A 22,538-nucleotide genomic window follows, 5' to 3' on the forward strand; every position below is an offset into this window, starting at 1 on the left:
AAGCCCCGTATAAGCGGAATCGATTATAAAAGAAGCGTTGTTGTGTTGATGGAGCCATGAATCAGGTTGTTGTTGCTTCTTTACCAATTGATTTACATTGTTAGGCTTCAATTGTTGCTCATGATGAGAAAGGGAAGAGATCAACGACTCATGGAAGGTGAGCACTAAGTAGCTCTCTTTTTTTATACCTATAATTGCTCATAATCGGATTGGGTCATTCTTGCCATCTATGGAAAAGGCATTAATTCTTTTCGAGAATTCCCCCCCCCCCCATCCGTGGCCCCTCTCGATGATTTAATATGATGCATGAAATTAACCAACCTTTTTTTTTTTTTTGCTAAGAACTCTTTCTTTTTTTGTTCTTGTGGCCCCCTCCGCTAATCCCTAGATGGCACCCTTTCTTTTTATTGAATTTATATATCATTAAATTGATTGCATATGCTAATAAGGTCGATTTTCGGGCCTACGTGACCATGATCGTGCCAGCTCCCCTCTTCAGGGCTGTCCTAAGAACCAGGGTCTGTTCCTCATCAGTTCGGTTTTTGGGTCCCTTATATATATAGTGTTCTTCGAAACTGAGGTGCATCCGGGGATATCACACGCACCCCCCTTCCCTTCTAAAATAAAATAGCCAATTACTGGTCCCTCACCACGTGAGCTGTTTGCCCATGCGAGAAACAGGACGCTGTTAAAAGAGCATCATCGGCCCTCCCAGTTGAAATGATTTTTTTAAGGCTTCTTTCAGTGAGAAATTGTTTCCGATTAATTTACATGTTTTCCCTCAAAAATCTGATCCAGATCTCATTTTTGTTCGATGAATGAGGCCCGACTGCTCTCATTCCCGGGTGAGTCCCATGTGTTGATTCTGTACTCTTTGCGTGGATGCCGATAAGACCAGATACAACCCGCTTTACATCTTTTACGGATTTGGAGGCACACCAAAAGTAGTTGAATTTTCTTCACCAAATTGTTCCAGTTATCTGTGCCGTCCCCACCTTCCTTTCCATGCTTCTTCTTTCAGTTGATTTTTTTCCCCTGCAGACCCTATCAGAATATTCTAGGGCTATGAGGTGACCAACTTGGCAGGACTCTATTCCCAGCATGTGGAAAAAAGTAACTTTACTTTTACTCTAATTTCGGTTATGTCGTCACTATGAAAAAGTTTGAGAAAGAGGAACACAGACTATTTTTATGGCTCCCATTAGAAAAAGAGTGTGTTAACAGCATTGCCATATGCTTAAAAGTCACCATAAAATCCTATATACCCAAACGGAACTGTTTAAGTAACAAAAGTTACGCTAGGGAAGTTCATTTGCCGACTAAGGTTTTTGGAACGTTGGGGACTGTTCAAGCTAGATCTTATTTCTGCATGGGCTCTCTACTGGAGAAACCGCAAAACACCCAGGCTCTGTCGCAAGATGCATCGTAAGCACTTCGCCCCCCCCCCCCCCCCCAGGGCATCTCCAGCAAAATAAAAATTTATTGATGTGTCAAAGATTACATATAGTGCAAGGAAATCAAAAATTTATGTAAATCGAAGAATCAAATTAATCAAGTTGAAGTGAAAGGGCAACGCGGGAACGGATAATAAATAATCATAGAAAGCATGGGCTCTACTAATTTAGGGCTTGAAATTTAAACAAAATATCTTTGTTGAAAAAAATTAGACATTCTTTCCCAAGTTGAGGGCTTCTGTTTACTTTTCCCTGCCCAGGGCACCCCCACCGCAAGTCAAAAGTGTTCGAGATTACTTTGTAGTTGCATCATGAACTACTGATGAAGAATTCAAACGCTGAAATTAAATTAGATGTATATGTAAAATTAATGTGCAATAGAGAGTTCTGTTATGAAGAAAAGCTACTTATAGCTTTAGACTAACAGTTTCTCTGTTAGTCTAAATTAAAAATTACTCAAGTATAAATCAAAGTGTACAGTACATTTCACCGCAATAATTTAAGTAATAAGAGATAAAGATAAAAAATTGCTATTTTTTTCTTAAAAAATGCACATTAAATCTGACGGAACTCCGCTTAAGTCGTCATAATTTTTCGATAACTTGAGGTGACAACTTATCAAGGTTTTACTGTATATAGGTGATTCTCACAAAATTGGCCTACATTGTGTCCCCAGCATTAAATATATCTGCCGTAGAACTTTATACTCGAGTTTCTCAAAAGTCGTCACTCAGTTTTCAATTTTTTCATCAATAGATTTTTAAAATTTGCTTGAACAAATTTTCATTTGTTAAAGTAATGCCCTTCTCCTGGCTGTCCCCAGCCCATTTTTAAATGAGAGTCAATCTCCCCATTGAAAAGACTCGCCACTGAGAGCAACAACCCTACAACGATACAATTATTCAATCATTACACTTCACTCATAATCAGAAAAAACTGGTGGCAGATGGCAGCACTACGCATAAAAAGTATTACGCAGAAATGAACTTCACGTCAGGTTTCACTACACATACACGCACATTCCAACATGTACCAGTTCATTAGAGGTTCCGCTCAGAGGAATATGGACGAGGTACATGTTGGTTTAGTAGTAGAAATCCATTTTTAAAGTGATAATTTTATATCCTTAAATGGAAATATGTTATTTTTTTAACCATGAATTTTTAACGAACTTCATTGCTGACTATAATAAAGGGTGCATAACAAACAGGGGGTATGACATTTTATCAGCGAACCATCGAGCCTAGAGATGTACTTCCAATTATATAGAAAAAGTTTCTATAGCCAGAAGTACTCAGATATGTCATTCGTGTTTCAAGGGGCTTGTATAGTTGTTAAAGTGAAAAAATTAACCTTTTTATACAGTCCCAATGTGTCCCTAAACGCAATTAGAAAATTGTTACATTGTCCTGATGCCAACAAAAAAAAACCCCACGTTTCTCAGTGCATTTACTGATATATTCAAATTTCAGGCTCCTACTCGTCCTACTTTCTTGGTTTTTGCTTACTTTTCCACCAAATCCTATCAACAAAACTTGTGCAATTGATTTCAATTATGCAGGAAATCATCAATATATTGCCAAATATTACATACGTTATAACCAAAGCAGAAAGTGTATTGTTCTCAAGGTTATTCGAGAGGTGTATATGGATCATTTGACTTATTAATTTTTCATTTGCTTAGTTTGAGGGTTCAAAAGTAGAGTAGTCATTAAAATTTCTGTGTCAATGGAAAAAAATAATTTTGTATTTACTACTTCATGGTCTTGTACAGCAGTTCATCATTCAAAATTATAATGCACAATTCATGTATAAATGAAACAACAGTTTGCATTACAAAGCAGTTGGATACATAGACCTATTGTAGGTTTGTACCATTTAATTGCCTTCTGTATTTTTAAGGCATAAACAATGTTTGCAATGCTCAGCAAAGAGCTAGAAATGAAAGTGCTTCATTTGTCAAAAACGATTACGCTGGTATTGAACAGTAAAATGTAAACAAATCCTTTTAAAATGAGGATGGACAACACAATAAAATTATCCAGTTCACCTTGACTTATTTACATCGGATCTTGTAATTTACACATATTGCACTGTGCTTTTTAAAGTGGTCTCGAAGGAGCGTCATTCTTAACATCTTAAAAAACTAACATGCCTTCATAATTTGCTGTGCATTGCCAAAGAGAGTTGACAGACTGAACGTTGGAAGACTCCAAAAAAAAATAGGCCTATATGCCAGTATAGTGTGAGGAAAGACAGAAAATATTTATCTGTGGTTGACTAGTACACTGTTTTGGCCAAAAATTGTTTTCGTAATCAAGTCATTTCTGTCATTTTGCTTTGGCTCAAGTCAATCTTATAGGATACTAAAACTCCCCAAAGCAGAATGTGCCAAAATCTGCGACGTACGTCGCAGAACTATTAGTGCTACTGCAGAACAGTTTGGAAGAATGTTAAGAAAAAGTGAAAGAATGCACTATTACATGTATATGGATTTTTACCGCAGAACATTTCGTCAGCTGAGATCTCGTTGCAGAATAGTGCTTAAACATTCTGCTTTGGGGCTAAAATTGCACTATGGAAAAAAAATTGAGTTTTGAAATTTTTTTAAGGGTGTCTTTTTATTATGCCATGATTATGTTGTCTGGGGGTACCTTCCTCCGTCCTGTCTCTGGGGAGGGTCTCCCCATCCTACTTTTTTTAGTCCTGTTTTTTCAAATTTTTTAAGTGGGAGCCCTGAAATTTGAAAAACGGAGCGAAGTTGGAAAAAAATAGTTTTAAATGCGGAATAAACGTTTTACCTGCATTTAATGTTGTTTTTTCCGAATTTTCCTCCGTTTTGTGAATTTGAATGTCTCAGTGAATATTGCGCTTAGAAATGTGGAATTTTTTTTTACTTGGCATCAGAAGAGGTAGGGCAACAACAACTTTCTAATTGGGTTTTGAGGCACACAGGGACTGCATAAAGAGTTATTTCTATTTTAATAAATATATAACCCCTTGCAACACATGAATGACATATCTGAGCACTACATGTTATTTGAAAACTTTTTCTAATTGAAAATTGAAAGTATGTATCTAGAATCAATGGTTCACCAGTAAAATGTCATACCCCCTGTTTGTTATGCACCCGTAGGGCGGCCATGTGTCCCGTATTTCCCGGGACAGTCCTTGTATTTTTTGTTTTTCTGGCCATCCTGACTTTTTCGTAAAAGTGTCCTGGTTTTTACTGGTTTTTACATGAAGCCTACTTGAATTTTTATTCTTTATTGAAGTCAAAAATTGAAATTATTTTTCAACGTAAAATATGATAATCACAACTATAAATAAGAATTTTAATCTCCCACGTTTGTCTTGGTGAACAGTGTTTTTTCTTTTAATTCATTTTAATCAAGTGCAGTTTGCAGTAATGCTTCATTTCCCACCATTGTGATTTTTCCATAATTTCAGCTATATTTAGCAACTTTGTTCAGTTTTAGGGATAATTGGTGATGCCCGGCATTTTCTCGTATTTGGATCCCCAGTTTCCCTTATTTTTCCTCGAGGAAATATGGTCAGCCTACACACCCTATATTTTATTTATTAGCAGGCGAAGAAGAGCCCTAAGAATTTTTTTTTAATGTTTTATTCATTTTTTGTTGAATTTTGAAAGAATGAATCATATGTATATATATAAAACATCTACTATACTCTTTTTATAACATCCTCAATCAATCCTTTTTTTCTTAACTTAATTCGTTCTTGAACAAAATTGTTCGCGAACCGAAAAAATTTCTCCTCTAGGAATCCATGTAAAACGAAGTAATCTGTTCCTGGGACCATATAAGTTTCTAGTGTGAATTTTTACAACAGCTCCTGTGCATAATGTTAAAACTGATGAAAATCATTAAACGAACCAGGGTTTAAGCAAGACAAAAAATTTCTTTTCACAGAATGATGACAGAAAATCAGATCTGTTCATGAAAAAATTTATTATTACAAACCGACTGTGATGGTGATTTTTGTTTCCTCTACAGGCAGTTGGTGAATTTGATTGAAACTGATCTCCCGAAGCATCTGACTGAATAATGAATTATAGATGGCAATCCTAAATGTTTGACTGATTATGTTCCTTCGTTTCATCTAAACCTGCTTTTTTCTTCACTCTCTCTCTTTAATAACTGTCTAAATAATAGAAACTATATATCATTGGTGGCAAAACACAGGTGAATTAGTAAATTATTTCCGAATGGCCTCATACGTGAATATGTTAGTAGTCATCAAAAAAGAATCATCTAAAGAGAAAAAGCACCAAAAGTATGTTTTTAGAGCTTAGCTGAAGAAGCTGTCATAAGAGTTTTAATAAAACATAGGTGTTTCATCTAGCATCATCTCATTAAGGCACACAATGTCTCAGTCCGTGGATGAGTTACGTAGATGTGATGTCTACAATGACAAATACGCTGAACACCAACAGTATCAAAGCCAACCACCCATCTTGGTTGTTCATGATCAGATCGACAATGCAAAGAAGCGGCATAAGTGCAGTGTTTGCTGCAGGCTGTTTTCGCGGAAGCATCATTTAAGCAATCATATGACAGTACACACTGGCGAAAAGCCATATGAATGCAATGTTTGCAAGAAAAAATTCAGTCGCCCTACTAACCTTTTTTCTCATTTTCGCACCCACACTGGGGAGAAGCCGTACGAGTGCATCCTTTGCAAGAAAAGATTTTCACAACGTCCTATGCTGATTGCTCATAGCAAGACCCACACTGGGGAAAGGCCGCATGAATGTGCTGTTTGCAACAAAAGATTTTCAACACGTACTCGTTTGCTTATTCATTGTCGGACCCATTCTGGGGAAAAGTCACATGAGTGTGACATTTGTGGTAGAACATTTGCGTGTAATTCAAGTTTAACAAAGCATAAGAGAGTAGTACACACTGGTGAGAAACCATATTCTTGTGATGTGTGCGATCAAAAATTTTCAACGAAGTGGGGTTCAGAAAAGCATAGGGAAAGAATACATCTCAGGGAAAAACTGTCCCATGCATGTGACAAAACATTTTCAACAAGCACTCATTTGCGTGTTCATTCTGGAGAAAAGTCACAAGACTGTGATATTTGTGGTAAAACATTTGTGTGCAATTCAAGTTTAACAAGGCATAAGAGAGTAGTGCATGCTGGAGAGAAACCATATTCTTGTGACGTTTGCGGTCAAGAATTTTCATCGAAGTGGGGTTCAGAAAAGCATAGGGAAAGAATACATCTCAGGGAAAAACCACCCCATGCATGCGGCGATTGTGGTAAAGGTTTTTCGTGTAGCACTCATTCGAACATGCACACAAGAGCCACTGGTGTAAAAAAAAACCATGAATGTGAATTCTGCACTAAAAGATTTCCGAGCAATGCTGCTTTAAGCAGGCACAGAAGAATGCACACTGGAGAAAAACCATATGATTGTGAAGTATGCGGAAAGCGATTTGCTGAAAAAGTTCACTTAAAGAGGCACAGAAGAGTGCATTCTGGAGAGAAGCCGTATGAATGTGTTGTTTGCGGTAAAACTTTTCCGATCACCACTCAATTGAAGTTGCACCAAAGAGTACACACGGGAGAGAAACCATACGAATGTGAGATTTGCAGTAGAATGTTTCGGAGTAGCTCTGCTTTAAGCAAGCACAGATTGGTACATACTGGAGAGAAACCATACAGTTGTGATGTGTGCGGTGTACGTTTCACTCAGAGCTCTTCTTTAAACACACACAGAATAGTACATACAGGAGAAATGCCGTATAAATGCAAAGATTGTGGTGAGAATTTTCCAACGAATCGTAAATTATACTTGCACAAGAAGACCCACTCCGAAGGAAAATAACTCATTCAACTCAGCTGAGTATAGTTTCACAAATATTGCAGGACTGAAATCCAGTTCTGTCCTCTAAAAGTATCAACAAAAAAGCCACGAGAGTGCATATAAAATGCTAATCATACGGAAACCATAAATCATTTTATCAAGAAAGACTTTTATTCATTAGACTCAAAAGGCTTTTAAATCGTTTATTTATAGTTTGTTTCTTAGTTTATTCATTAATGCTGAATTAAATTTGGGAGATTAGGTGAAAAAATATGCATTTTTAATAACGAACAAAATTTGTTTTAATTAGGGCTGGTCCGATTAATCAGGTTGGTTAATCGGTCAATTTTTAATCGCAGTTGAAAATTTTAGTTGAGTTAATTGAGTCGATCAATTCGATTAAAATTGTTATTAAAAGTTTGTGAATTGACTTGGATTTTTTTTGAAAAAACCGATTAAATGTCTTGTTTTATGCAGAACATTTTTGGTAAGTGGATAAGAGTGACCATATTTAAAAATATTTGAATCAATATTTTGATCGAATTAGGTTCAACCAAAACAGGATTTTGGTTTCAAATTGAGTTTGATGGAAGTTTTAGAAGGCGACCAAAATTCTTTGTCTCTATTATGAACATTGGTTTTTGTATTCTTGGAAGCATTAATTCATCTCACGAGTACCATTCAGATGGAGTCTCTAAAAAAAACAAGTATCAGTGTAATCGAAAGTAGTTTCGAAATCAGTGAATAATAAATAAAAATAACCAGTGTTTTTTAAAAGAAACATAAGATCCAAATGAAGAAATTACAGGTTATGGCAATTATGTGCAGCATATTAAATTGCTTGAAGCGGGCAGCCTTAATTTCTTAACCTATTCCTACATCATAGCTGCCAAGTCCCCCGAATTTTTATTCCGTCTCCCGAAAAATTCTTCTCCCCCGAATTTACCCGGAAGAAAGACCGTTGGTTTTTTTTTTATGCCCGAAATTATATAACAAGCGTAATGTAAATTGTCACCTTTTCGTCAAATCACAAAATATTTCATTTTCTGGAGGGTTGAGAGAAGATGGACAAAATTCGCCGAACAGACAGCATTAATGCAATCTTTCCACTTCCGAAATTAATGAGATGATTTGTACCTGCTTTGACTATATTTCCCGTTGAGTCTCTATACGCCCCGTTTCGGGCCGGATGGCGTGCTTTTTTTTTGTTCGCAAGATTTGATCTGAGAGTTGTAATGACAGGTAATTTAACTTACTGGTTGGCCACGACTTTGCGCTAATCGGCGATGTCACGTTTCTGCAAAGGGAAAAAATCCCTACAATTTTACTTTTATTAATGAAAAATCCCCTTATTGTTTTTGAAAATCCCCTTTATATTTACTGTAGTGCCGAATTTGGATGCGCGCGAAAACCTCTCGAATTCTCATCTTCCAAAGTTGGCAGCTATGCTATATTTGCTTACATCTACCGAATAGGTGAGTGAAATGCATATTATTTATAGCATCTATTAACATTATATAGTCACAAAAAATATTCGATTAAAATTTATTAATCAGCCGATTAATCGATTAAAAAATTTGATCAACCAGTTAAAAATTTTTATCGATTCCCAGCCCTAGTTTTAATTAATAAGCAATTATTATTATGTTAATTGAAAAAAAATTGATTTGTTTAATTAAAAAAAATCATGATTTTTTTTATTATCTGGCAACTATCTCATTACATAGTTGGCAACCAAACTTTAGAAAAATTAATCAAGATCCCTGTCTTGTGCATGAGTACTTGAAACAACGCATTTCAGTATGGAATGGTTTTTGAAGTAAAGCTTCTATATCGAGGTAAGATTGAATATCTGTGAGGGAGAGAAAATCATCACAAAAAGTGAAGCGCTTTGTTTTCCTCAAAACCTGTTCCATAGAATAACTGAATTTATGATGAAGCAGATGGGTTGTGGTGGTGAGATAGTAGTAGCTATGGATCGGAACACGGAGCAAGCTACTCTCGCTCGTGACCTATTGACGCTATTAATATATTCAGGGTTGGAAAATCTGCTATAATTTCCAACGTTTACTACATTCTGTTACGAAAATGTCAAAATTCTTCGATTCGGTGCCATCTTGCACCAAAATTTTCCTTCAAGGTACTTTGAAGTTATGCCACAATAGAAGCTGATTTTTCGATGACGTCATTTGTTTTATGTTGCATTATGTTCTTTTCCATTTTTGCTGACTGGCTGCACTTAACAAAAAAAAACATTGTGCATCCTTTTACACAACAGAAAAGTTTGCGAAAGAATGTATTATCGCACTGGGAAAACAGAAACGACGAATCTGTCTTCACCATCAGGAGTTGCGCCGCAAAAGCTGAGGTCACTGATTTTTTAAAATTGATTTTTGTGCATTGGTGGTGGCTGAAAAGAAGTTTTCCAACTTTGGGTACGAACATAGTTGTGGTTGGTTTTCGAATCTTAAAGTCGGCACCGTTATGGAGTGGTTTATATTGGGTTGAAAACCTGAATTTTTTAAATTTTTTGAGTAAATAAATACAGTAGCCGCCGCTTAAAAGAATCACGTTTTGTTCAGTCATTTTGATTCTTACAAACAGTTTATTCTTATATCTGGAAATTTTTGCTGTTACCCTTCCAGTTACCGCTAGAGTATGCAAGGGGTCGGGAAGCCTTCAAGCGAGGTTATGATGTCTTTAATTTGAAAAGCGATATTATTTTTTTTATTGAATATTTTAATTTCTATAATTTGAAATCTACAGCAATAGCATATCATTGCCCTTGAAGATAGTTTGTTTTCAATGTAGGCTGACTAAAATGTTACACAGTAACAACTGCTATTATAATGCCCCCCCCCCCCCCCCCCACAAGGGTGGAGCTGACAGCTGCAGCCCTGGGACCCAGAATGATTCTCATCATTTTTTGTTTTTTCACGCTATATATTCACTATAGAGTGTGTCTGAGTCTCTGAAGATTCCAATCCCCAAGGGCTGAGGTCTTCAACCTTTTTCTAGTCACGAGCACTGCTGCACATATCAAAAGAAGAGTACCCTTACTGCAAGTTTGACATGCGAATGCAAGAAGAATCAGGATTGATTTTAATCCTTGACTGCAATTTGTACAAGATATTTAATTTGAACGTTGATCATGTTCACGAGCACGAAATCTGGCACAAGCTATGGATGCTTGCGAGCAACAGGTTCAAGATACCAGCTCTACGGTCTCTGCTCCAGGATGTCTTAATTCTCTTAATTTTGCACACGAGTGTATGTTGAATCGAACTGAGGTAATGATCAAGAGCGAACTCAACAAGAAACACTCATCATTTTAAATATGAAATGGGTAAATTCTGGTAAAAGAAGCAACATCAAACGTTCAAAAATGCTTGAAACTGAAGAGAACAAAAGCACAACTTAGACTTGCATCAGCGGCAAAAGCAAGAAAAATAATTACTTTTCTAATGAGTGTTTGAAGTCTCTACTCCGGCCAATTTTTTTTTTTTTTAAGTAGTGATTACCAAGTCTACAAGCTAAATCTAAAACACTCATTTTCAAATTATTTTTGAAATCTGAAATACCATGTTGGCCTCTCATTTGTTGATATTGTAGAGAATGTAAAAATATAAATATCAAGAAGTCTCAAAATTTTTTTCAATGATTTAAAAATTAAAAAAAAATATATTTAAAATCTGTATTTTGTGCCTGGGGGGGGGGGGCAGAACACCCCCTTCTTCTGAGCTGAGTACGCTATTGCATATATGTATGTAAAAACTATTTCATTTACAGCCAAAATTTTAAAGTGCTACAAAAATAAAATTTTCATTTTCCACCCCTGATATACAGTTTATACTATACCCTGTATTAGTATGTTTCACACGCAAATGCAAGTTTTGTAACGTCACAGTGATAGCTCCTAATTGGTTGTGCTGTCATAAGGCTGTACATTTTTTTTCTTTCTTTTCTTACTCTTCACTCACGATAAAAAGCCTCCCACCCCTGCCGATTTAGAGCCAACTACGTTTATCGCCAGAAATTTTTAGTGAACAAATTTGCCACATTTGGTATTTACAGCAGTTCAATTATGATTCCATATGACACCAAACTCATTAGAACTCTACGGGGTAGATGGTGTCTTGGGGATATAAGGGGTGAAGTTTAAGGGGGGAAGGGATGGAAGTTAAAGAAAAATAAGAGAATCAATAATAAAATCAAAATAATAATCAAAAATAACAAGATCAATCTTATTTAAAATTTCTAAATTCAATTTTAAATAATTAAATTTGATTTAGGTGAATCTAGTCATGTCAAACCTAGCAGTTTCACTTCTATCGCACAAGATTCTCGCACAGATTTTTATTTAAAATTTCAGTATAATGTGTTTCTTGTGAAGTATTATTGTGAAAGTTATCAACCATTTTCAGCTTCTTATGATATAGGGTTGATCAAAAATATATAAATATTTTCGCTGAATATTTTTTAGTCCCCTAAATAAATTTGTTAAAACCCCCAAAGCAGAATATGTCGAAGTGTGCGACATACGTCGCAAAACAGCCAGTGCTGTTGCAGAACAATCTGGAAGAATTTTAAGAAAAGTGTAGAAAAACGCTATTATGTATATGCAAATTTTTAACACACAACATTTTCAGTCAGCTGAGGGCTCGTTGCAGAACATCACAAAACATTCTGCTTTGGGGGCTAAAACTTCCTGCCTCCAATTTTGAACTCAAGTATTATGTGTACATGACCAGAACAAATCAGATTTTTTTTCTAGAAATTGTAAAAATAATCTTAAAATGAAGCAGATGGGTTGTGGTGGGGAGGATGTCAATACACACATATTCGGGTGTGTAAGAAAATAAAGTAGGGACGATAAACAGTTGCTTTAAATTAAAAGTTCAAAATTATTCACAGACCTTTTCTATTTAGTACATATATAATGGAATTATGATAGTTGTTTGTTACAATAAAATTATGGTGTTTACACTGAGAAAAATTTAACATATGTGGCATTGGATGCACTGTGAGTCTTAGTACTGTTGTGCATTATGATTTCATTAATGGAGTTTTTCTCACTTTTAAAATTTCTATCAAATGATCTATTAAAATGTCGATGATGACAGAAAATCAGATCTGTTCATGAAAAAATTTATTATTAGAAACCGACTGTGATGGTGATTTTTGTTTCCTCTACAGGCAGTTGATGAACTTGATTGAAACTGATCTCCTGAAGTATCTGACTGAATAATGAATCATACATGGTAATCCTAATCGTTTGGCTGATTATGTTCCTCCGCTTCATCTACACCTGCCCTCCCCCTTTTTTGTCTCTTTAATAACAGTGTAAATAACAGAAACTATGCTATTGGTGTCAAAACACAGGTGAATTAGTAAACGATTTCCGAATGGCCTCATTCGTGAATATGTTAGTAGTCATCAGAAAAGAATCATCTAAGGAGAAAAAGCACCAAAGGTACGTTTTCATCGCTTAGCCGAAGAAGCTGTCGAAAGAGTTTCAACAAAACATAGGCGTTTCATCTCATTAAAGCACAAGATGTCTCAATCCGTGGATGAGTTACGTAGATGTGATGTCTACAATGACAAATACTCTGTACACCAACAGTATCAAAGCCAACCACCCATCTTGGTTGTTCATGATCAGATTGACACTGCAAAGAAACAGCATAAGTGTAGCGTTTGCTGCAAACTTTTTTCGCGCAAGCAATATTTGAACAATCATATGACAATACACACTGGCGAAAAGCCGTATGAATGCGATGTTTGCAAGCGAAAATTCCGTCAACCTGCTAACCTTTTTACTCATTCTCGCACCCACACTGGAGAGAAGCCGTATGAGCGCGAACTTTGCAAGCAAAAATTCAGTCAACCTGCTAACCTTTTTTCTCATTCTCGCACCCACACTGGAGAGAAGCCGTATGAGTGCGAACTTTGCAAGAAAAGATTTTCACGTCGTTCTATGCTGATTGTCCATTGCAAGACCCACACTGGCGAAAGGCCATATGAGTGTGCTGTTTGCAACAAAAGATTCTCAACAAGCACTCGTTTGAGTGTTCATTTTCGCACCCACACTGGAGAGAAGCCGTATGAGTGCGACCTTTGCAAGAAAAAATTTTCACGACGTTCTATGTTGATTGCCCATTGCAAGACCCACACTGGCGAAAGGCCATATGAGTGTGCTGTTTGCAACAAAAGATTCTCAACAAGCACTCGTTTGCGTGTCCATTGTCGCACGCATTCTGGAGAAAAGCCATATGAGTGTGATATTTGTGGTAGAACATTTACATCTATTTCAAATTCAACACAGCATAAGAGAGTAGTACACGCTGGAGAGAAACCATATTCTTGTGACGTTTGTGGTCGAAAATTTTCAACGAAGTGGGGTTCAGAAAACCATAGGGAAAAAATACATCTCAAGGAAAAACAACCCCATGCATGTGACGATTGTGGTAAAGGTTTTACGTGTAGCACTCATTCGAATATACGCACAAGAGGTGTAAAAAAACCCCCCGAATGTGAATTCTGCTCTAAAAGATTTTCGACCAACGCGTCTTTGAGCAGGCACAGAAGAATGCACACCGGAGAAAAACCATATGATTGTGAAGTATGCGGAAAGCGATTTACTGAAAATGTTCACTTAAAGAGGCACAGAAGAGTGCATTCTGGAGAGAAGCCATATGAATGTGTTGTTTGCAGTAAAACTTTTCCGGTCAGCACTCAATTGAAGTTGCACCAAAGAGTACACACGGGAGAGAAACCGTACGAATGCGAGACTTGCGGTAGGATGTTTCGTTGTAGCTCAGCTTTGAGAAAGCACAGATTGGTACACACTGGAGAGAAACCGTACAGTTGTGATGTCTGTGGTGTACGTTTCACTCAGAGCTCTTCTTTAAACACACACAGAATAGTACATACAGGAGAAATGCCGTATAAATGCAAAGATTGTGGTGAGAATTTTCCAACGAGTCGTAAGTTATACTTGCACAAAAGGACCCACTCCGAAGGAAAATAACTCATTCAACTTAGCTTTATATAATTTGACAAATATCGCAAGGTTAAATTCCAGTTCTGTCCTCTAAGAGCACCAACAAAAAAATCTTGGGACTGCAGAGTGCATAAACTATGCTAATCGTACAGAAACCATATTATCAAGAAAGACTTTTCAACATTAGATAAGGTGGCTATTGGATGCAAAATAGTTTGTCTACGAATCGCGTTTCAAGCGAAGTTCGTGTTTTGAAGGAGAAGGAGTATTTGCAAGAAAACTGGGAAGCCAGCTAGGAAAAATAAATTTCAGAAGACAAAATAACTTGCCATAAACACAGTTGTGTATGATTGGTTTGCTTCAATAAAAAGCAAGAATTTACCTGTGTCTGACCAGGTTCTACAAGAACCAGTTTAAGAGGCTGCAGAAGGACGCAGACTCATTAACTTAAAAGCTTTAAATAGTTGGTTGAATCGTTTTTGTGTGAGTTACGAAATTGTATTTAAGAAATGCAGTGAATCTGCTGATGTCAGTGAAGAATGGAGTAAAAAATTATCGAGGGATATTTTGCTAATGATATACAGGGTGATTCAAAATTGAACATACAAATTTTTAGGGGAAGTAGAACAAAAGCAGAATTACACCGGAAGCAAAAAAGAAAATTTTTTTGTGCATAACTGTGGATGGCAAGAACTGAGCGGTTGTTGTGAAACTTAGCATGTACACCTACTGTCCTTGTATAGAGTACCTCTAAATAAAGAATTTTTTTTTTCACAGATTTGGCTTGTCATTTCTGCATCTTCGTTGATCAGGCTGAGATTTCCTATGTGATTCAGTTTTGTTTTTGTGTTTCTACCTCACCTAAAAGTTTGTACGATGAGTTTTAAATCGCCCTGTATACCAGGGGTTGCCACATTGGAGGACTTGAGAGTTTACTGGGGGTGGGGGGCACGATCATTATGATGGCTATTCTTATATACACGTATGAGCTAAATAAATAGTTTTTCCACAGATTATTGGCTTGTCATTTCTGCATCTTCGTTTATCCTCCATCTGATCAGGCTGGGATTTCCAGTCATACATTCGTATGTGTTTTGTTTTTTATACCTCCCCTAAAAGTTTGTACGATGAGTTTTGAATTGCCCTGTATATACCAGAGGATGCCACATATTAGAGATAGACTTGAAAGTTTCGTGGGGGGGGGGGGGGCCACGGTCATTATGATGCCTATTCATGTATACACATGTGCATTAGATCAGTCGACTTCACCTTTGACGCTGCGGGGGAGCATGCCCCGCATCTCTGCCCATTGGTTGCCAGCATCTGACCCACCAGTGTGTTTTCTACCGTCACGGAATGAGAAAAAGTCAGAAAAAATTTGAGTGAAGGTCGCGGAATTTTTTTGATTCTCCAGGGATCTTTCTTCCCCCCCCCCCCCTAAAATCTACACTTTGGAGAAAAGCTGTGGAATTCAATATTTCTTTTCTTCTCTCGGGTTTTAGGATGGATGGGTGAGCAGCAACAGAAAATAACAATGCCAATATGTAGCCACCCTACATTGAGGCAGATAAAATAACTTTTTTCTTTTTTTGCTTGTACTGACCTTTCAACTTCTGTAATATTCCCCCGAAAGCAGTGTTCTCAGGATCACCTGATAATTCTTAGAGGAGGGGGGGGGGGTCCTCTTGGGAACAATATTGGTTTTCCGTAGAAAGGACATGATCTTCCCCCACATCGTGGAGCAGAGCTGTTGGATCTTTGGCGGGTCCAAAAGCCAGAGTTTCTTCTGGAGAGGATGGCTGCAGCCCCGTCCGCTTGCGGGCACCAATTTATCCCCCTGCGAGCGAATTTTTTTTTTAATTATTTATTTTGATCGCATCCATCTACGCATGTGACAAAACGAGAGAGTTCAAGAGAAGACCGACATCAGACTCGTTCGCCATTAATAGTGTTGCGCCATAACTTTTAGGCTGAATTTAAAAGAGTACCACGGTGCTTCCAAAAGTGTGCGCCGGAGCTCCTAGGAGCGTCGTGGTGAGCTCAAAATATGCATTTTTACGCACAAAACCTATGCTTTAAAGTTTTTCTTTTATATGGTGAAAAAAAAACTGCCAAAGTTCTTGGGAAGCCGCCTATGAACCACGAATTACGTGAGGGAGGAAGCTGGGAAAATAGAACCATTGGAATACAGTAACAAGCTTGCGATCTATGCTAGAGGTCTTTAACCTTTTTTCAGTCGCGAGCACTGCCTGTACTCATCATCAAAAGAAGAGCACTCTTACGTCATGTTTGATATACGAATGCATGAAATCCAGATGATTTTAATAACTGAATGCAGCTTGCACGAGGTGTTTAGGGGTCATTCAAGTATTACGTCAGCATCGAGGAGGTTTCGGATTTGCTGACTTTTGATGACAAGGGTGGGGGGGGGGGTTTGAAGGTTTCTTACGTCATCAACCACCCCTTTTTGAAGATATGAAATATTCTAAGCTGCTGACGGGGGGAGGGGGTCAAAAATGGCTGAAAATCTGCTTACGTGATACTTGAATTGCCCCTTAAATGAAACGTTGATCAAGTGCTCACGAGCACTCTGGGTGCTTCGGGGAGCACTATGGTGCTCGCGAGCGACGGATTGAAGCTGCATGATCTGGATGGATACCTAAGCATGACGATAGAGCAAATAACAAGCGTCTAATATTGGACTTCGAAAAAATTGAATAGGAAAAGGAATACGTGAAATCGGTCCTTCGAAAGGGCCCATGGTTGGTCTAGTGCCGTGTTCCTTAACCCCCGGACCCTGGCTTCTGCCTAACTGGGCCGTATTGGTTTATTGCTTCATTTTTACCCATTTATTTCCCATTAATCTTGTGTATGCCCAGGCCTTCCAATCAAGAAAAAGAAATCAACCGTGCCGCGGGATTCCAAAGGCTACTACTAAACCAAACATGCACCTCGTCCATATTCCTCTGCAGAACCTCTAACGAATTGGTACATGTTGAAATGTGTGTGTATATATAGAGTGAACCTTCCGTGAAGTTTGTTTCTGTGTAATGCTTGTTATGTGTAGAGCTGCCCTCTGCAATCAATTTTTTAAACTATGAGTATTTCCCTCAACTCATAGAGCATGAAGTGTAATGAATGAATAATTATACCGTTGTAGGCCTGTTGCTCTCTGCGGCGAGACGTTTTAACGGGGAGATCGGCTCACATTTGCGCCTCGAATTGGGAACCGCAGAAAATCAACATCAGCCGATCACCATTGCGGCGACGGTGGGGTTTGAACCCGGATCCTCGCGATGTGAGTCCTTCACTATGACCACTCGACCACCACAGCGGCCGGATTCCAATGGCTGAGAAACACTGGTCTAGTGGCCCCACATCTTGCAGTAAGGCACTTTAAGCTGAGATCTTTGGCGGGCTCAGGCCAAATTTTTCACAGGCCCCGTATAGTAAATTTATAGTGTGAAGAAACAAAAATGAGAATGATCTAATGAATGCAATATTTTTACAATTCGAATAGAAATAGGTATTTCTTATCGTAACTTCCTTCTACATAGAAATATTAAATTACCTAGTGTCCACGAAACACACTGTCTGCACCGGGAGAGGTTTACACGCACTTTAAAAATTTCGTGTAAATCACAATATAACCTAAGATTGTTATTGTCCCAGCAACGGTTCGCAAGTATGTGTGAAAGCTGTGTAGTTGACCCTGCTGCAATTACTCAAATGAAACACTTGAAGAGGCTCTTACTGTGATAAGAAACAAACAGATGCTTACCAATAAATGTTTTCTTTCAAACTAAGCACAACTCAGGTCTATCACCATCTATGGGTGATTTACTACCTAGTGAGTTGTACCTAGGAGTCTGAATGCGTATGTAGTGTTGTGTTTGCTCCTATGACGTCTATTCAAAAAGCCCCAGCCTCATTAAGTGAAAATACCAAGGCTGTACTAAAGACAGCTTTGGAAAATACAGTGATGTTCTATACTGGGACGTATAGTCATTGTCCTTGTAGTCAGAAAAGTGCGGGGGGGGGGAATGCCAAGTAGCTTCAGCTACTTGTATAACTGAAATCGTACAAGAAGCGTTGTTGGAAGCAAGAGCAAAACTATCGTACGGATGATCGTAGAGTGGTGAAAAAACTCTTCATCTACTCTTTTCTATTGCCTCCAAAGTACATCCTGGTGGCGTAGGGTAAACTTCCTTGGGAAAAAATATCTTAACACGCCAGTGCTACAAAGCATCCAGCGACCAGGTCAAGCGATTGAAACATCGATTCGCAAGAAGGCCCACGAATTGTGGATGCAAGAAGAGCTAAAGAAATCATCATTGAATTACTATTGCAGGAAGTTAGCCTATTCTTGGGAGAGCACGTATGATGGATCTCTTCCATCAACACTCTTCTTCATAGCTCAAACTCGCTTACTGGAGGCAAACCACCGTCTTTCTAAGTTGACTGTGAACATGGACGCTACATGCTCTCTCTGCAGGATGAACGAGGACATCATAGAACACATCCTATTACAATGTCCTGAATTGTCACGCTGCCAAATGTACCTACACCAGTGTTTCTCAACCGCCGGGCAGCGGCCTATTACCGGGCCCTGACACTAGTCACACCGGGCCGCGAGAGTGATTCGCAGTTTAATTTTCCCCATTAATTTCTCGTTAGTTGTGTGTATGGCCGGACCTTTCACTCACACAAAAGAGATTTACCGGGCCGCGGGCTGACAAAGGTTGAGAACCGCTGACCTACACGAGCCTCCAGATGTAGATGACCGTGTTGCTTTCAGACTCGGTCTAAACATAAGACCAGGAAAAAATCGTGAATGACACGAAAGCACTGCTAATGCAGCAAAAGAAGTTAACTACGATAAGAAGAGGCACCGGTGTTGTGTTGCTAGCCATTACAAAAGGCATCCTTATCCTGCCTTCTACCAATTACTCCATTTTGCGAATGTTGTTGTTGCGTCTCCCTCTCGTTTGTTGTCGTTACAACTATGTAAAATTATTCGTGGGTGGATGAATTTACAATTTCTTTACCAATTTTACATCATCTTTATTTACATCGTTAGGTTCTCATTGTTGCTCATGATGAGAAAAGAAAGAGATCAACGACTCATGGGAGGTGAGCACTAAGTAGTTCTTTTTTTTTTATACCTATAATTGCTCATAATCGGATTGGGTTATACTTGCCATCTGTGGAAAAGGCATTAATTCTTTTCGAGAACCCCGTGGCCTCCTCCTGATGATTAAATATGATGCATGAAATTAACCTTTTTTTTTTTGCTAAGGACTTTTCAGAGACCTATTTTGTTCTTGTGGCCCCCCCTCAGCAGGATTGGTTAAAAAAACTGGTTTTTTTTTTTTGGTTTAAATAGCATTTAAATTAAAAACAAAATGTCTGAAAAATTTAAACTTCTAATAATTAAAATATTTATTAACGTAATTAACACACACAATTCTCTCTTATTAATTAATCTATAAATATTTCTTGGATTTTAATAAAAACCAACAAACTTCTGCAATCTAATTACTCTAAAACCTCTCTCTTTCTTTTGCAGATACCAACGGGACCAAAAAAAAAAAAAATCGCCCATAAAAGAGGGGAGTGACTGTTAATCAGGAGCGTGAAATGCATACTTTTATTATCAGAGACGCCACTGTACTTTGATTTACTTGGGACCCAGGGTATTGGCAAAATCGGGGTCCTTTTTGAGCGAAAGTGGGCCCCTCAAAAAAAAAAAGATTTTGGAAAAAAAGTATGCCCGTCCCCCTTCATTCACTGGTGCTCTCTTTCTCTCTCTGTGAATTTTTCGTAGCATAATCCAGGTCTTTGATCACCTGGCTTATATCTCTTCATTGAGACAGAGCGAGGGCCATGTTCTGGTTTGGAGGAGGAGGTATCTTGTGAATCAAATAATTCATTTCTATAAACATGTTCTATCCAAAGGTTCATTAAAAAAAATAATTTACACCAGTTTATGACTAGGTTCTTTACTTTTATTGTCTACTGGTAGAAAAACCTTGCAAAGAAGCCCATTAACACTGAGAATTTAACAAATGTAATAAATATAAAACAAAAATACACAGTTGATACCGCTTATAATATGTTCCCATTTAAAACGTTTTAGTACGAAGTATTTTCGTGGTCACAACTCCAAGTATTTCTCATTAAGATTTCCCATTTAAAGTGTTTACCATTTTTTTTTAAACGCTATAAGTAGCATCCACTGTAATTAAAAGTTAAGCATACACATTTATATATTTACTAATGAATTTCCTGTTATGTATCTATCTGGCAACACCAGAAAACAAGCAGTAATATGTTGTATGAAGGTAGCAACAGTTCAAGGAAATAACAACATGCCGGGAATGGGTTGTAAATACTGTTCCGTAATAGATAGTAAGAGTTATCGTTCAGCTCATAATTCACTAACAAAAACTGCTCATTAAGTATAATAAAGTTGGCGACGAGTGAAAGAAATCGGAAATGGTAGACATCGATGATCTAGTAACCATTTTAAATAATTTCGTCTTGAAGCTAAACCAAACTCCAAATTTCCTTCTGATTGATTTTCCATTTTATTAAAAAATCCTAGCTCTTTCAATGATGTCTTGTGATTAAATTTAAAGCAAATCAAATTCTGGTTCAATTATTCGTAGAAATCCGATATCTCTAGTTGTATAAATTGTGAAGCAATTTCCTGGTGTGACAATTTTCTTTTTCCTCCCTGATGGTCCACCATTCTGATCTGACACCATTTAACTGCTACATATTTTCATACCTGAATATAGGAGCTGTCAGATTCGTGTAGGTGAAACTTAACAGTGTGCTTGTGTGTTTTGTGTTCAGTAGTTGGTGCCATCTATCTAGGCCAGCAACTATATACTTTATCAAATGGGGCAAGCACATACTTTGGTACCCCGCATAATGTAGAAGAAGTATAGTTGCAAAGGGTGAATTCAGCACCCCGTCTAGTCCAGAGCCCGGGGAACTAGACTCGCTTGTCCTCTCCCAGTTACAGCCCTGCACCTATCCTCCAAATTGGTAATGTTAAATTTGATATTTAATGTATATACATTTGTGTTGTAGGTCTGTGTGATTGCCGTGGCAACCAGAGCTTTTTTAAAGGAATAACCAACTCAAAATTGAAAAACCATAGAAAATTCTATTTTTAGCCAATTACCACTATTATATTGCAGTTATGTGTACAATCACAGGTTCTCTAAAGGTTAGAGATCCGGGTTCCCAGATTTTCACTAAAGGCAAAATCTAGGGGGAGGGTATGTGGGACCTTTGTCGCAGACCCGTGATTCGAGGGTATTAGGGGGAGGCCATTGTCTCTCCCGGCTTTATAAAATACACTAGAAATTATATATATACATAAATAGAATATATGTTCTTCGCCCCCCCCCCCCACCCGGGGAAAAAGTTGAAATGACGGTCCTGCTGTGCCTCCCTCCCAGAGAAGATAGAAAATTTAAAATATTTTTGCAGAAAATTAAAACATTGGAAATAAACTCATTCACTCAAAAAGAATTTTCGATTAACATATAGGAATATGCTAATTGAAAATTATTTTTGAATGTTAGTGATGCGAAATTTCTATGGAAGAAATCCTTGATTCCTCCAAAAACTGATTCCGAGTACACACCCATAATTTACGCGATGCAAAATGAGGGCTACGACATAGCAGCTAGATGGCAAAACTGTGTATATTCGAAGTAGAGTTTTAGAGATTCATTTTTTTTCTCAACGATCTCAGAAAAAAAAAATTTACAATTTGAACTGGTATTCCAATCCTTTATAATTTTTCAAAAATGTGCATTCACAATCTTGTAGGAACAAAGCGAATTTATACGCCATATGGAGATGGACGCTGTCTTCGAATGCCGATGGAGAGCCGTGTAATTTCTGGTATGTAACTGGAGGAGAGAAAACCCGCAGGGAATAGATACTCCAAAATTTGAAAATTTGGTATACGTTCCTGATTCAGGGACGTAACCAGAGATATTCGTCATCTTATTCTTCAACAACCGGCATGTATATCAATACAATATAGTACAGTAAAATGCTTCATTTGTACTTCAAAGTAGTGAAACTACTTTTTCAATGTTGTGCGATCATGGTAGACGGTAGAAAGAAGAAAAAAGAGAGGAAAAAAGTGTTAAAAGTTTCTTCTCTTCTGAAAATGGGAAGGGGAGGACTGGTGTTAGATGTGAGGTGAGAATATTCT

At 37.7% G+C, this 22,538-nt stretch overlaps 2 protein-coding genes across 2 annotated transcripts in view; both read left to right on the forward strand.

Annotated features, from left to right (window-relative positions):
• Positions 1-22,538, forward strand: part of LOC149068258 (uncharacterized) — a 26,846-nt gene continuing 4,308 nt past the window's right edge. Inside the window, exons 1-2 of the mRNA XM_089251910.1 lie at positions 1-157; positions 12,487-14,315. Coding sequence (XP_089108036.1) covers positions 12,845-14,315 — 1,471 coding nt within the window. The 5' untranslated portion in view covers positions 1-157; positions 12,487-12,844. The remainder of the gene's footprint in view (positions 158-12,486; positions 14,316-22,538) is intronic.
• LOC149068259 (uncharacterized) overlaps positions 19,244-22,538 on the forward strand; it is a 12,615-nt gene continuing 9,320 nt past the window's right edge. The window contains exon 1 of the mRNA XM_089251783.1: positions 19,244-19,426. The gene's annotated coding sequence lies outside the window, so the exon portion shown is untranslated. The remainder of the gene's footprint in view (positions 19,427-22,538) is intronic.

Source organism: Pholcus phalangioides, unplaced genomic scaffold, assembly GCF_987345545.1.
Source record: "Pholcus phalangioides strain wild (caught in Gottingen) unplaced genomic scaffold, Ppha-v1.0 ptg000027l_1, whole genome shotgun sequence".
In the NCBI taxonomy this organism is placed as follows: domain Eukaryota; kingdom Metazoa; phylum Arthropoda; class Arachnida; order Araneae; family Pholcidae; genus Pholcus; species Pholcus phalangioides.